Genomic DNA, 16823 nt, shown 5'->3' on the forward strand with positions numbered 1-16823 from the left:
ACTGTTCTTATCTCAACCCATACATTCATTCCTTCAATTTTCTTTCCCATCCTGCCTGGAAGGGGGTGTGAAAAGGGGAGGTATGAGTGAGTGGCTGCGTGGTTCTGAGTTACCAGCTGTGCTTAAACCACAACATACTTTTACTCAGACCTGTTCAATTCCACATGCTCTACATGTGTTGAAAATAGCAACAAATGTTTTTTTTAGAAGATTGCAAGTCATCAGTACTAATTCAGAAAGGTCAAACTCATCCAAGAGATTGACGTTTGAACAGATTTATTGTTCTTTCAGGTTATTAATGATTTTATGTAAAATATAGATATGGATATTAAAGAAGGCATTTCTTTGTTTTCAAAGATTTTGAACAGTCTTTGGGCTTGATTTTGTCGTGCAAAGCTACTGCTTTTTTTTCAGAGCATCCAACATCATGGCAGAGAATTGGATGTGGTTTACAGTTGCTTTTGGAACTAGCTGCTTCTTCTGTTAGACATCTGGTCCCCAGTTCCAGAGATTCCCTTTTTGAAGGGTGGTCAGAGCAGGAGTTTCTCTATGTACACTCCATGTGGAATTTTCTGATCCACTGAAGCTCCCATTTGACAGATTTTAAGCCTTGGCCACCAGAAAAGTTTGCATGAGTCTCTAGTGACATGGAAGAGGTTATTGTCCTTGACAGTATAGTTAGAATGTAGCACGGACTGTCATGATTTTGATGACCACAGTTTTAAAAAGGAAAGATTACGTAATTCAAACATTCACAGTTTTTACCTTTGCTTTCTAAAGCAGAAGGCCTCTGGGAGTCAGTAACTGTCTTCACATCATAATAATTTTCATACATATTTTCCGGTATACTTTCACTGGCTTTTTTAAAGTGAGTTATCAAAATATTTGAAGAAAAATAGGAATCAAAGCCAATAAAATGTATAAAATAACAGATCTAGAATGTATATATTTATATGCCTGTATTTCCCCATAATATTTATTTCTAGTATGTGAAATAATACTAGTAATTATATGTAATAATGTTATTTATTTTCCTTCATTAATGTTTGTATTTTGAACAGGTAGTCTTAATGGATTTTTATCTTTACCATTATGTAAGGTGGGAAATACAGCTTTTATTCATTTTCTATCCATCATAGCGATTACTGTGTACCTGAGATAAAACCACTGGTTGTGACCTCATTTCACTGCATCTGTGCTTTGCATGGTTTTGGGGGTTCAAAGCAATATGTGAAAAGTTACAAGGCAGCAACTTAATCAGAACTGAAGTTAATATAGGCTAGCAACTCATGGTTTTATATAGTGGTACTGGGAAAACTACGCGCCCAGTGTGGCATTTCGGTGTAGCTCTTCAATCTTGGAAGAAATATTGTTGCATTTTGTGTACTTTTTAAATAATGGAGAGATCAAGAAGAAAATCTAGTTTATGAAAAAAATGAGAAGGTCATAAAAAATACAGGATGATATTGTTGCAAGGTCTGTATGGTAACCCATGTAATCTGTTTGACTACAAATAGTAGTTTCAGAATACCTTCCAAATCTATGACGTGATAAAAAGTAATCCTTAAGTCTGTTACTTCTGAACTTGGCACGTCCTCACAAAAGGGGAAAATGAGGAATAGTCTAAGTACAGTCAGTCTAAGTTTAGTCTTTGATGTGATATGAGAAGTACAACAGAAAACAGCAATCCTCTCATGTATTTAAAAACTGCATTAATAAACTATTAGAGCTCATTCTTAAGCTTTTAAAATAAAAGTTAAGAGTAGACACCTCCAAACAGTATTCAAATATGTGAATCCCCTTTCAATTAAAAAAAAACACAAATGAACAACCCAAAAAACAGAGCTGTGGTTTCAGTTTATGTTTATTCATAGTTCAAGCTGAGTTCACTCGGATAGATGAGGCAAATTATATGTTTGAGAAAGCTGCAGGTTTTATTTGCATCTCTGAGCAGCTGAGCACATCCACTGTAAGCAAAAGGATAAACTGCAAATCATAGAAAACAATATTCAGCAGGTGTTTCACCCAAAGTATGTGAAACTTGACCTCTTGTGATCTAGTATAAAGGAAAACAGCCTGAGAAGTGAGGAATTCCTTCTCCTACTCCCTCTGGTAGACTCCTGCAGACAGAGATCAGAGTGATTTATTAACTCTATAGCTCTTTTGGAAAATGTGCTATTTTGTGTTTGTCTTGAAAGGAGTTGCTTATTTGATTTGCTACGTCTTGTTGCATTTTGCTAAGACCTGGGAGATACTGTGCTGTGGAATCAGTTTGCGCGGTTAGAACACCTCTGGTGATCTCTGTGCAGTAAGTGATTTAGCAGACTTGTATATCATGCCTCAGTTTTCTCTTTTATGAGCAGAGTCATGTTTGTGTATCAGACAGAGCTTTGTTACTGTTAGTTGGATTTTCATGTATTTTTTCACGTCAAGCCCGTGTTTGTTGTTTGAGCAAGACATTATCCTTTGGGATTACTCTCATAGCATCTGATAGCTGTAGTCTCCACTGGGTAAGGAGGCGGTGCAGCAGGGTCAAAAAGAGCTAATGCACAAAACAAACTTACAGATGTAGTTTATGACTGCTGCTGCTCTAAGCCTGGAGCATGTGATATTTCTGTCCTCCATCAATAAAGTTTGTACTTACAGTGCTAGCCATTAGCACCTGTTATGCTTTCTTTTTAGGTACAACTGATAAAAAGGGGCAAAAAGAGAGCTATACAGTCTTCATTCTATTCCTAGCATGTACAACCTGTGGTGAAGAAATGCTTGAGGAGCATAGGGAGCTTAGGGTGGTAACAGGTAGGTCACCAGCCAGGGCCTAATCCCACAGCAGCTGAGTGAGGTGAGCAGGCTAGACCTAGAGGTGGTAGCTGCATTCAGGCAAGAGCCCAGGTCACTGGACAAGCTTGTGGTGACAAGGGATCCAAGATTAGAGCTGGGAGTGCAGGTCAGTGAGCTGGGGTCAGGATTCAGTTCACTGATGGTAATCAAGATTGGCTGTGCCACCCAGTGGCAATCAGGTAGGCCCACGGTGCTGAAAGAGGTCCAAGGTCAACCGGTAAAGTCAGTCCATGGGCCAAGGACTGATCAGTGTGACTGCTCTGTTTACAGAGGAGTTATGGGAAATCAAGGAGGCAAGAATCCAGTTGACCTGAAATGCGTCTAATGTGTAGCTTAGACAGAAGAATAAAGATCATGCCAGTTGTTCCAAAGAGGTGCTCTGAAACAAGAATGAGAATCCTCTTCATTAGGCTGATCCTGCATAAATATCCATGTGTTCCATGTTGCCTTTCATATACCTGGAAAGCTTTTGATGCATAACGTATCAGTGGCTGATGGCATATTTTGGATTGAAATGACCTGCTACAGCAGGTAATATTACTTCCTCTCTCCTATGTATTTATCTGTATTCCAGTTTTCCAGTGAGGAAGATCATGGAGGCAAAAAATGAAATGTGACAGCAGGATAGATTGGGAATCACATCAGCAAGGAAAGGTGAAAACTTAATTTAGAATTATGAAAAGAATGCATCACCTACACAGCTCTTGGAGAAACTTAAAAGAAAACATGAATTAAGACATAGGTAGGTGTCTACAGCAGCTGAAGTTCGTGTGATAGCCACTGCAAACCTAGGACAGGACTCAATTGCCTAGTGCCATTTGAAACACATAGGATATATTTGACACCCTTATGGGATAGGCATATCCCATAAATTGTAGGATGCATAAGAGACCTACTTTTTTCTGGAGCGTTATTCAGTCCCCAAGCAGTTATACAGACCTGGCTATTAGGATCATCAGCCACTAGCTGTGAACCTTAGGGTGACCTGAATTATTCTTTATCAGCCATATTAAATAAAGATTAAATAGGTTTGAAATGAGACCTACAGTAACAGTAAAGAGATGAAGCAGGACCCATGCCCTTCCTGAGCAGCAGCACTTGGAGGCAAGAACTCTTTAAGATATTTATAATGTCTCCAGGAACATAAGTTTAGACAGCAAGAATGAGCAGAGGTTTCTTAACCTTGCGCTGAATACCACTCTTAAACCGCAATTTCTGTAGCTTTGGAAGACCTATTCTAAAGGATTTCCAAAAGGAATAGTACTATATAGATGGTATTTAGCTTTTTTAAATTTATAACTGTATGTCCATGACTAGTGTAATTAAGAATATGATTTGAATTTTCTAGTTTTGTGTAATAATATTATTCTTAACAGAGCAACATTTTCTTACAATCTCTGGAGCATTCCCTATTAATGTCATTTTGTTACCTTTTGCACTATCAGTTCATCAAAATTTTGTTCACTTGATAGAATTCTTTTTACAAAATACTAATTTCTATTTTCTAAATAAAAAGTAATAGTTTTTTCTTATTGTTTGTTCATTAATATTGTTATTTGTTCATTAATATTATTTGCGCTTTATGACCTTTGTCCTTACTATTGAAGTCCTCTTTGTAAACAGGATTAGATCAGACAACTAGCCACTCAGCAGCATAAACATTTATAGTTTAGTTGAATTTCCCTGTGTTTTAAACCATATTTCTTCTGTTTTCTTACAAATGGCTTGTGTTTTATTATAAATTGCCATGCACACTTTAATAAGTGGACTAGCAGATTATATTAGAATTTAATAATTAATGGAAATGACAGTAGAAATGTTAGTGCTATTACTTTACATTAGAAATCTCTACAGTGAATTCTTAGTTCAGATAATCTCCTGATATATGTAAATCACTACGCTATCATGAGCTCTCAAAAGCCCTCTAATAAAAGCTGTAAGCACATTCAAATTAAATGAGGAGAGGTGGACTAAAGTAATACCTGTAGGTGGTGATCCCCAGTATAAGAGAGACATACTGGAACAGATCCAGAAAAGGGCCATGCAGATGATTAGCAGATTGGGGCATCTGTCATATGAGGAGATACTGAAAGTACTGAGACTGCTTAGGCTAGAGAAAAGAAGGCTCAGGGGGATCTTATCAGTATGTACAAATACCTAGTGGGGTGAATAAATAAGGCAAAGTCAGTGAACAGCACAAAAGGCAACGGGCACAAACTGAAGTACAATAAATTCCATTTAAAGATCAGAAGCGTATTTTTTTACTGTGAGGGTGGTCAACACTGGTACAGGTTGCCCAGGAATTTTCACCCGTGGAGATACTCAAGACCCAACTGAACATCGTTCTGGGCAGCCTGCTTTAGTTGATCCTGCTCAGAGCAGGGCTGGTTAAACTAGATGATCTCCAGAGGTCCCTTTTGGCCTCAATGATTATTTGGTTTGTTCCAGATAAGCTAACTCTGCATTTAACTAATTCAATTCTGTAGTGATTTATTCACATTTCATATTTTGCCTTCCTATGGATGTTCTCAATTTGACTGAATTCTTTTTTGAAGCAGAAAGCCCAAAACTAGACACAGAATTTCTACTCATTAAGTGGCAGGCTACTGTTTTATTTATGACATCCCTGTTTATAGCCTAGAATTATATTTGCCCTTTTTTTTTTTTTTTTTTTTTGAGGTGCAGGTTTGTTTTTTTCTTTCTTTTTTGCTTGAGAGCAGGATGTTACAGACTCATATTCAGTTTGTTATTCACTTTAACATCCCAGTCCTTTTCTATAGAGCTATTTAGTCATGCACTCTCAATCTACTATCTTTCAAAAATCTGGTTTTGGAGTGTCAAATTTTTGAAAATGGAGAAATAAGTATAATGGGATTTCTGAAAGATGATGTGCAAAAATTCTTCTAAGTAGTAGATTGGCACCAGATAAAGTCAGAATAGTCCTAAGTGTTGTGTTATGTTTTGCTTTTTGTTGAAATTTGTTGTATCTATTTCTCTAGTATGTCAATGGAATTTTGAATTCTAGTCCTGTTATCTAAAGCACTTGCAACTGCTTTGCTTTTGATATATCTATGATATCATTCAGTTCATGAATATGCAATGTTATAATAAGAAAAATTTACTTACTGAAAGCTTCTCAAGGGCTAATGAGTTTTTTTGCTAGTCATGGCCTGTTACTATGTACTGTTCTCCCAGTGGTCATGTCAGCAGCATACGTCAGCAATTCTAGGATGAATACTCAGTTTATTTTTACTGAGGGATATTTACCAGATGTGTCACTGTTTTCTGAATATCTATTATTTATATTTCATAGGTGATTCTTCTCCATTTTCCGCCTGGTTAACTTGGGAATGAATATGTTTTGTGTCTGCCTTTGAGTAGCATGAACTATATAAACGAGTCTCTGCAATATCACTTCAGTCATGATTTGATTATGTACTAAGATTTTCATTTCTTCCTGTTCATTTCCTCTGTGTCTTGTAAAGTTTAGAGACATCTATGTGTTCAGAAGGTTGATCACTCTTTTCTCTTATTTCCTTCCAGCAATTGTAGTATTTATCTCAGAGCCTTCGCCCACTTTTTGGACATTTGTCCATGTCACTGCACATATACATATGGAGATATGATGCCACCTCCCTGCTGATTCTTGTTTAAAACTACTCTCCTGAGTAATTTGTGCAAGATGGACCTACCTTTGTTCAGTTGTCCTCTGTGCCGGAACACCACCTTGTGGAAAAGGAAAGCAGAGCTTTATCTTTTCTTGGTTAGAAAGATTGAAAAGACCCGAAACCCCAAGATTCTTCTCCCTTACTTTTGGGTCCTTTCAGTTACTTTTGAGCAGCTCTGGGCAATATTTGCCAGTGCCATTAGTGGCCATATGAATGAGCCGCATGGAATAAAAATCAGAAGGCTGAAGATACCTTAGCACCTTTACTAGAAGTAGTGAAGCAGTGACAGAGCTTAAAAAAGTGTGTTGATGTAATTTGATTACATTTATGGTTGTGTTAAGAAGATTATATTGCTTTAATTAAGGGTTACTAGGATTTCTATAGTAAACTTGAATTTGAAGCTATTTATAGCTCAGAGAAAGTGCTTCCATACAGAAATTTGGCATTTGGTGTCTCAAGCTGAATGGTATGGTTTTCGTTTTTCTGTTTTTTTTAAAAAGACTCTTTGGCTGCATTCTGTTTTGAGGGAGGCAATTTTTGTGGTTTTATATGCTTTTTGTTCTCCATTGGCAAGGCTTGATACATGGAAAAAACAAATTTTCCAGGCTCTTGGTCTTTTATGTCAACTATTTCCTTTTCAATATTTCAAACATTATACTTCAGTAGTCATTACTTTTTAACAGAGCAACTATATAATTCAATAAGCAAATACTGCTAAGTATCTACCATAACTACATTTTATACTTTGTTACATAAAATTCATGTAATATAATTTTGTAAAGATTTTTTTCTCAAACAAAATTATTTACCTGACATGTTTAGTATTTAATGTAAGTACTTGTGGATTTCTGTAAGGTTCATCTTTTTCCGGTTCTCTTAAAATACAGCAACTACTTTTTGCTTTTCTATTTATTTCTGTTTCTTATTTGTAGACTATTTCATGCCATACTTGAAGGTGTTGAAATTCTCTAAGTTAGTTTTATTGTTGGTTCTGTATATCCTTCCTTTTACCCTAGGGTATGATGCATGTTTGGAATCTTCTGGTTAGAGTTCAGAGAACTTGATCACTTGGTTCATGAAGCCCAAGTCTTGGGTAAAGATCTAATGCCATCCAGATAGCAAGCAGAGAAGTGTTTAAATTCTGTGTAAGTTCTTAGAGACTTCTGAATGGAAATGCCATCAAGCCTGGCACAGAATGTGACTGGTGGCTCAGGTGACTTCAGCTGTGTTTCAGGTTACGTCCAAATATTCTGCAAGTGCGGTACTGTGATCAGAAGACCTCCCAAAATAGCAGGGAGTTTCTTTTTTTTCTTCCCCAAAACTTTGCCAAGTATATATCTCTAGTGTCTTGAAAGAATGTCCTACCAGCTAGTTACTGAGCATTTATAGGGCAGATGAGATTAAGGTGAAGAGATACTCCTTTACTCCTCTGATTCAACTTGGGCCACAGAATAGAAAAATGCTAGAGTCATCTTAGCAGAAGATGGTACATGCACTCTATAGGTTGTAATTTGTTTCTGAGTTTTATCCAGTGATAATACATGCATGAATAATACATAGGGGCCTGAACCTAGGTATTCTGCCTCTCTTGTTATCTGGGGTTCATCAATGCAGCACAAGAGAAATTATTAGTTATGGTGGGGAGAATGATCAGAACAGAGCAATCAATGTGCTCTAGGTGAAACTAGATGAAATTCAATGCAAAGCAGGACTATTCTAGACTTAGAGCTAGAGTCCAAGCAAGATGTTTATACTGTTAGTTCATCATCTTGAAGAATGTAAGGATTTGTCTGTAGTACTGCCTTGATTTTCCACTGTGTGGCCCTTGTGAGAGCCATCCTCTCCATGGTTATCAGTGTTGTTTTCAAGAACAGTGAATTCAAGTTGGGGCTGCTTAGTGGACAGGAAGACTATAGAGAAAATGAGGAGGTGAGAGGCCTGGACTATGGCTCAAAGACATTGTAGGCCTGTTATATCACAGATGGAGAATAAGAATGGATACGTGAATGCCATTCTGCAATGTCCCTTCCAAACTTCTTGTCCCCTGTGAAATCCAAGGGCTGCAAACACCCCCTGAGAATTAAGGGGCAGGCTGGCAGGGGGGATACTGTTGTAGGTGTCTGTTACAGACCACCGGATCAGGGTGAGGAAGTTGACGAGGCCTTCTACAGGCAGCTGAGAGCGGCCTCACAGTCACAGGCCGTGGTCGTCGTGGGGGATTTTAACTTCCCTGATGTTTGCTGGAAGGACCACTCGGCAACCCAGCCGCAGTCCAGGACGTTCCTCCAGTGTATGGATGATAACTTCCTCCTGCAAATGGTGGATGAGCCGACCAGGAGAGGAGCGCTGCTGGATCTCATCCTCACTAACAAGGAGGATCTGGTTGAAGCAGTAAGGGTTGAGGGCTGCCTTGGTTGCAGCGACCACGAGATGGTGGAGTTCAGGATCTTGTGTGGTAGGACCAGTAGAATAGCAAGTAGAATTGCAACCCTGGACTTTAGCAGGGCAAACTTTGGCCTTTTCAAGCAATTGCTAGGGGAAATCCCATGGGCAAGGCTGCTTGAAGGTAAAGGGGCCCAAGATAGTTGGTTGATATTCAAGGACTGCTTTTTCCGTGCTCAAGATCGGAGCATCCTGACACGTAGGAAGTCAAGGAAGAGGGCCAAGAGACCTGCATGGCTAAATAGGGAATTGCTGGGTATGCTCAAGTGGAAGAGGAGAGTTTACAGGTCATGGAAGGAGGGGCTGGCCACTTGGGAGGAATATAAGGCTGCTGCTAGAGGATGTAGGAAGGCAGCTAGGATGACTAAGGCCTCCTTAGAATTAAACCTGGCAAGAAGGGTCAAGGACAGCAAAAAGAGCTTTTTCAAATATATGGCAGACAAAACTTAACACCAGAGGCAATGTAGGCCCACTGATGAATGGGATGGGTGCCCTGGTGACAGAAGATGCAGAGATGGCAGAGTTACTGAATGCCTTCTTTGTCTCTGTCTACTCTGCTGCAGGCAGTCCTGAAGAGCTCTGTACCCCTGAGACCTTAGATGAAGTCAGGTCGACGGAGCGACTTGCCTTAGTCGATGAGGAATGGGTTAGAGATCAGTTGAGCAATCTGGACATCCATAAATCCATGGGTCCAGATGGGATGCACCTGCGGGTGCTGAGGGAACTGGCGGAAGTCATTGCTAGACCACTCTCCATCATCTTTACCAAGTCTTGGGAGACGGGAGAGGTGCCTGAGGACTGGAGGAAAGCAAATGCCACTCCAGTCTTCAAAAGGGGCAAGAAGGAGGACCCGGGTAACAATAGACCGGTCAGCCTCACCTCCATCCCTGGGAAAGTGATGGAACACCTTGTCCTTGGTGCCATCTTAAGGCATATCAAGGATAAGAGGGTTATGAGGGGCAGTCAACATGGCTTCACCAGGGGGAAATCATGTTTGACCAATCTCTTAGCCTTTTATGAGGAAATAACACGGTGGATGGATGACGGCAGAGCGGTGGATGTGGTCTACCTTGACTTCAGCAAAGCATTTGACACAGTCTCCCACAGCATCCTCATGGCTAAATTGAGGAAGTGTGGACTGGATGATCAGGTAGTGAGGTGGACTGCGAACTGGCTGAAGGAGAGAAGCCAGAGAGTTGTAGTCTATGGGGCGGAGTCTAGTTGGAGGCCTGTAACTAGTGGAGTGCCTCAAGGGTCAGTACTGGGACCAGTATTATTTAATATATTCATCAGTGATTTAGATGAGGGAATTGAGTGTACTATCAGAAAGTTTGCTGATGACACTAAGCTGGGAGGAGTGGCTGACACGCCAGAAGGCTGTGCTGCCATCCAGCGAGACCTGGACAGGCTGGAGAGTTGGGCAGGGAATAACTGGATGAAATATAACAAGGGAAAGTGTAGAGTCCTGCATCTGGGCAGGAACAACCCCAGGTTCCAGTATAGGTTGGGGAACGACCTGTTAGAGAGCAGTGTAGGGGAGAGGGACCTGGGGGTCCTAGTGGACGACAGGATGACCATGAGCCAACACTGTGCCCTTGTGGCTAAGAAGGCCTATGGCATCCTGGGGTGTATTAGAAGGGCGGTGGTTAGTAGGTCGAGAGAGGTCCTCCTTCCCCTCTCCTCTGCCCTGGTGAGACCCCATCTGGAATATTGTGTCCAGTTCTGGGCCCCTCAGTTCAAGAAGGACAGGGACCTGCTGGAGAGAGTCCAGCGCAGGGCAACGAAGATGATTAAGGGAGTGGAGCATCTCCCTTATGAGGAAAGACTGAGGGAGCTGGGTCTCTATAGTTTGGAGAAGAGGAGACTGAGGGGTGACCTTATTAGTGTCTATAAATATATAAAGGGGGAGTGTCACGAGGATGGAGCCAGGCTCTACTCAGTGGCAAACAATGACAGGACAAGGGGTAATGGGTACAAACTGGAACACAAGAGGTTCCACTTAAACTTGAGAAGAAACTTCTTCTCAGTGAGGGTGACGGAACACTGGAACAGGCTGCCCAGGGAGGTTGTGGAGTCTCCTTCCCTGCAGACATTCAAAACCCGCCTGGACACATTCCTGTGTAACATAATCTAGGTGTTCCTGCTCCGGCAGGCGGATTGGACTAGATGATCTTTTGAGGTCCCTTCCAATCTCTAGCATACTGTGGTACTGTGAATGTCAGGGTGAATGTGCTGTAGCTGTGTGAGCTGTCTTCTGTAAAGACAGGTACAGGTCTTTGATTACAGAAGTTTTGCCACAGCAAGAACTGAATAGGATTTACAGGATTTGGCCTAGAAATTGAATATTTTTGCCACCAAAGGGTTATATACATTTTTCATGCTCTAAATTAAGCTTTGGTTCACATAATCTATTTTACCTCCTTCCTTACCACCACTCCCCCCACCCCCCACCCCCCCCCGCCCCCAGTCACAGTTTTACTCATAGTGCAGCTGGGACATTTGTCTTGTAACAAGGAGGATCTGATAATCATGAGATAACCCAGATTTATGCCCATAGTGCTGAAGCAGTGCCATATTTGTGAAAATAACTTAGGAGAAACAATATGCAGCAGATGTGAAGGTTTTACCTTCGCATTTAAGTAGGTTTATACTGTCAGCGAGTGTGGGCTTAGTACAGCCTGACAGTTTTAACTTACCAGATGTTCCATGTGATCAAATAGATGCTATACAGCTGTTTCCCATTCTTTTTACTGGGCTCAGATAAATACAAAGTAAATGCTCCGGAATATGTTTACTGTATTTTGGCTAGTGCTGCAGAGAACATACTTTTATCTATAGGCACCAGTAATGCAGGGAGAAACCAGCGGTGCTGCAGGAAGGCTCATTTTCTGTTACTGTGAGGAAAAATCAGGAGCAATTTGGTTGAAAGAACTTTGATGATGCTAGCTGGGGAGGGATGAAACACAGGTTTTTCATTTTTTGTGGATTATGTGAGATTAGTCACCATATTTATGCACTGCAAAAAGTGACTTCTGATCTCTGGGCAAGCTGTGACTCTGCAGGCTGGAACCGTCCCCTGGGCTGACTGTCATTCTTCCAGTGGTGTTTAACTCTCAGGGGAACTGGTGGGTGCAGTGGGAGCAGTCATCCCATAGGTAGCTAAACTAATCCCAGCATGGGCTATCAACACTGGAATGGAGACCTGTCTCCTTCTGTGGGCACAGGCAACTTGCCCCAACTGGCTATTTGATGTGTTTTTTAAGACGTGAAGCTTCTGGGTGTCAGTCTAAGCAACTACTCTCAAATGTATCAGGACTTAAAGGACCAGGTTACATAACTGCCACACCTGTCAACTTAATTCATTAACAGAGCAGCTAAATAATAAAAACTGAAGTTTCATTTCCCTTCACCTGCTTTTCTGCTTGTTTCTCCTTCCTCCCCCTCCAACTCCCTGTGCTCCTTAGCCCTTTGACCTTACTGCTGCCTTCCTTCCCTCCTGTCACTTCCAGCTTCCTGCTTTTTTACACCTGGGAAAGTCTTCTTCTTGTCCAGGGGCCTTCCTTGTTCTTTAAATCCTTCTTTAAAACCGTCATCCTCAGGCAGAGGATTTACTTTCATCTTTCATTAATAATCTCTTCAATATTTCTTGACTGCTCTGTTATTTTTGGATTTATAGCCTAGTCTTGCAAATGTTTACAGGCAAGTAACTGTTCACTTAAATTGAGAACGTTCAGGTAGAAGTTTGGAGGACTGAGTTGTTCATTGATAAGGTTTTTGAAATGGGAATATTTCTCACTCTGTAAAACGCAGTGTTCGTTTATGATTCTATATACATTGTTACAATAAACATTTGTGGCTTCAGAGGAGCACTGGAACATGCATGTGGATAACTTTGGCTTTTAACTTCTATTCCGTAACTCAAGGTGCAGAACATGTTCTCAGAGATTTTTAAAGGCCATGAGCAAACTTAATGATATGACTTTATACCCAGAATCATATGAGAAGACAGGTACAAGGTATACCTTTGATCTTGGTGACCTTCATTGTTTTGTGTTTCAGTATTGATTTTTCTTTCAGGAATCTCAAGCATCTGGACTGCCTGCCTACATAAAGATTGTAGAAGTTGGGCCAAGGGATGGATTACAAAACGAAAAGGTAATTTTCATCTGATTTTTTTTTTTGTTTTGTTTGTTGTTTTTTGTGTGAGTGTGTTGTGATATGGATATCAGTGTTATTTTCATTGTGTAAAACGTACATGCTGCTAATCATGTTTTTTCTATTATGTACTATATATTTATTTCTTTTATATTAATAACTGTTTTGTTTATTAGAATAAAAGTATATTACTATGTAGGCAGGTGTTAAATAGTATAATTTCTTTCTATACTTGGTTAACTAGCCTGTTTCTCAACTGCCGTATCTTATTCTGGAATTTATCTCGTCAGTCAATAACGTGTCATGACATGATTGGTAATGCAATGAAACACTGGCTATCTTCATAGTAGTTCAAGCTTTCTTCTTCATCTTTACTTCTTTCATGCTGGAAGTGCTACTATAGTAGAAATAGTACAATAGGTTTTGTCATGCTTCCTCCTGAACAGGCATGGAGAAAAAGAAATTGCTCTTTTGGTTTTGATATTATTTGCCTGAAGTTTGGTTGGGAAGCATGGAAGAAGATTAAAAGAGACTTTAAAATAGGGTACATGTATCAAAACAGTCATCTGTTTCCACAAACAGGAGGATAGGTGAATAGTTTTGCATATATTGGTGTGCTGATACCAAAGATGTTAGTAGCATTAAGAGAATGGAATTACTCTGTCTCAGCTCTGGAGCTTTTTTCTCTCCATTTCTCTCTGGTTGGACTATTCTGTGTTACTATTTCCTTTGTTGCTTCTTTGATAGATTGGTGTTTGGTTACTAAGAATTAGTGAGGCCAGATCTATAACCTGTTACAGTGGTTATAAAAGTGCTTCCTCATTCTTTTGTGGTGGACAAAAAAGGGAGTAGGATCATGTATACTGCCTGATGCTTTCCTTATGCAGTAGCTTCCTACTATCAGGAAACACTACAGTTATGGTATAATACATGAGTATAGTTCATTATTTTAAAAAACACGATTGTTTATGTACTGAGAACATTTCATTTACAAAAGTCTCTTACTGAATGAAATACTGTACTATAGTCTGTCTCCGTGTCCGTAGGTGATAGTCCCAACTGATATCAAAATCGAGTTAATCAACCGGCTTTCCAAAACAGGCCTTCCTGCAATAGAAGTGACCAGTTTTGTTTCATCCAAATGGGTGCCTCAGGTATGTAAAATCATCACCATTCAGAACTATTTCAATTTATGTTTAAATGTCATTACATGCAGTGGAGTTTTCCAGTAGTGCATAGCCTGTATAATTGTACAAGAATCAGATACCGTTGTCCAACACAATTTAGGCAGCTTTCAAGTTTTATGCTTTTATTTAGGTTGGCTGAAGTTGGGATAATTATTAAAAAGCAGTCAAAATTGAAGAAGAGCCAGTAAGCTGTGCAGAAAGCTGCTTAAATCCCTAATTTAGCAGCAGCAAGAGCAAGTTGCTCCATAAGGGAAGGGGAAAAGCCAAGCGCAGTAATAAGGGAGCCAAGACTGTAGCCTTGTTGACTAGAGGGCAATCCAGCAGTCTGTGAGAGCAGTGCAAATCTGGTGAGGGTAACCAGGGCAGCCAAGAGTACACACACTCAGGTGAGTTCGCAGTGTTGCAGCAGGTCCCAGTTTAAGCTGGGAAGTCAAGTCTGGTAGACATAGTCACAATCCAGTCAATAACGTACACGTTAACGTATGTGTGAATATGTGCAAGGGACAGTAGTAAATGGGGAGTGAGAGAATTGGCCACAGGATGCTGAAAGGGGTTAAGAGGTGTGGGGATGACAGATCAAAATTGTGAGTAAAGGGCAACTGGGATAGAAGATACTGATTGTAGTTATAGGGATAAAGATTTGAAAATATGAAGCAGTTGGGATGCAGAGTACTGAGTTTGAGTATCCAGATGAAGGGCATTGAGTCTTATCTCTGGGAAATAGTCATGGTGGAGGGGACTTCTTGTGGAAGCAACACCAGTTCAGAGATCCAGAGCAGGAAAACCTAGATGCTTGTGCAAACTGCATAAACTTTCCGCGAGTGCTCCCTAGCACCAAACCAAGAGAGCAGACTCCACAGGCCTGTGGAGTTGTGTGGACTACTGTGGAAGCTTGAGTCTGCCCTGAAGCCAAACACCTATTTTTGAATGTCTGTTGCACTTGGTACATTTCTGTGTATCTATCCACCATGTGGTCCTCCTTTTTGAGTTTGCTCATAACAGGGCAATGACTTTTTGCAATTAATAATACAGAGAAAATACAATCACTGATAATTTTGAACTGTGGAATGGAAGCAAATAAAGTACTTGTGCATTTTTTTTTTGCTGTTTATCTCTGTAAACATTCAGTTATAACTAAGGAGTTTGAATGATGATGTATCATTAATATAACTTAATGTTGTTCCTACCTCTTTTCTACTCTTCCAAGGACAAATAGTCATTGATGTAAACAAGAAAGGTTAAAAACCCTTTTTTTTTTTGTTGTTCTTTTTCCCTAAATGAAATTTCATTTTCCATATTTAAAAGTGTGTTTGGAAGATCTAAATCTGGGACTTTCGTATATGTAGCAGTAGTTAGTCACGTTAATTATTTTGCAGATCTAATGCTCTCTCAGCCAGCCGTACTGAGTTTTGATGAATCATGATAATTTTTTCATTATTTTTCCAAAGTTAATTTTTACACATGGTACAATTCAGCAGAAATCCTAACCTTTCTGAAGTCAGCAGCAAAACTCCATTGGCACTAGGGGTGGCAGATTTTCTTTTGAGATTTAACAAACTTAATTATTCCCTGCAAGTAAGAAAATAAGTCAGTGCTTGTCTATATAATTTAAACTAATTTTCAAGAAATTACATGTTTGCACAGAAACATTTAAGTACTTATATGTTTAGTAAGGACTGTGCAAGTTATTTATATAATAAAACATGAAATTAATTTGAGAAAATACTTTAACATTGTTTATTGCAGATCTTTTGTCCAAATATATATAAAGTTTGTCTATTTTAAACTGAGAATACGTCCTCAGCCTGGCCTGTATTCCTCTCAGGAAAACAGTAAAATCATACTTATTCATGAATTAGCAGAGCAAACTGTTCAGCACTCTGAAGGACTCCTTTGATTTATTTCAGTGTTCTTGGGATCACTAAGGAAGGGTCTAAAGAAAGGATGATAGGAAAAGTGAAGAGCAGCAATGCAGAATTCCTTTGGTGTTGATGGAGGGGCAATGATATTGTGTCCTTTAAAAGTGACTAGGCTAAGTTTTTCCAAGTGCCATCAAACTTTGGCAGTTACAGCAGCAGAGAATAATGTAGGTTTTTAAATGTTAGAAGAAAAAGGCTAAAGCAAAGGTGGATTTCTTCCTTTCTAGTTTAATTATTTCCTTTTCCTGTGAGCCATTAGGAGTACCAAATTTAGCAGAGGTTTGTCAGTCTTGGAAAAAAATGAACAATCTTTTCTTATCTTAAATTCGTGTCTGAATACTTTATCTTAATGGCTTAATTTGTGTTTTTTATTTAAATGTTTTTTAAAAATGTTTTTTATTTAAAAGATAAGATTGTGTTGCTTTGATAGGGAATGCAGTCTCGACTTTGCTCCTTTTTTCTTTTCATAGGTCATGGGAATAGAATTCATGGTTATGTTTAGATCATTCATTCACTTAGTTCTTTTTTTAGTATTTTAAAGCTGTTTTATGATTTCCCATCCACTGTTTTTCTTGGCACAGATTTTTTTACTGAAAAAAGCTAAAAAGAAA

The 16823-nt window shown here is 39.5% G+C and overlaps 1 protein-coding gene across 12 annotated transcripts in view; it reads left to right on the forward strand.

The window, feature by feature from the left end:
- HMGCLL1 (3-hydroxy-3-methylglutaryl-CoA lyase like 1) overlaps positions 1-16823 on the forward strand; it is an 83441-nt gene that overhangs the window by 12462 nt on the left and 54156 nt on the right. For 7 of the 12 annotated variants that reach the window (XR_009966198.1, XM_062626146.1, XM_062626151.1 and 4 more), the window contains exons 2-3: positions 13029-13106; positions 14153-14260. Coding sequence is in view for 6 of the 12 variants with exons in the window: in XM_062626146.1 (XP_062482130.1) it covers positions 13029-13106; positions 14153-14260 (186 nt within the window). In the remaining 6 variants the exon portion in view is untranslated. Of the gene's footprint in view, positions 1-2685; positions 3021-3352; positions 3373-7466; positions 7723-13010; positions 13107-14152; positions 14261-16823 lie in introns of those variants that run through there. The other 5 variants (XM_062626157.1, XM_062626156.1, XM_062626154.1 and 2 more) reach the window with 5 other exon arrangements.

The sequence above is a fragment of the Pezoporus occidentalis genome, unplaced genomic scaffold (genome assembly GCF_034315485.1).
Source record: "Pezoporus occidentalis ecotype Australia unplaced genomic scaffold, CSIRO_AGI_Poc_V1 ctg29, whole genome shotgun sequence".
In the NCBI taxonomy this organism is placed as follows: domain Eukaryota; kingdom Metazoa; phylum Chordata; class Aves; order Psittaciformes; family Psittacidae; genus Pezoporus; species Pezoporus occidentalis.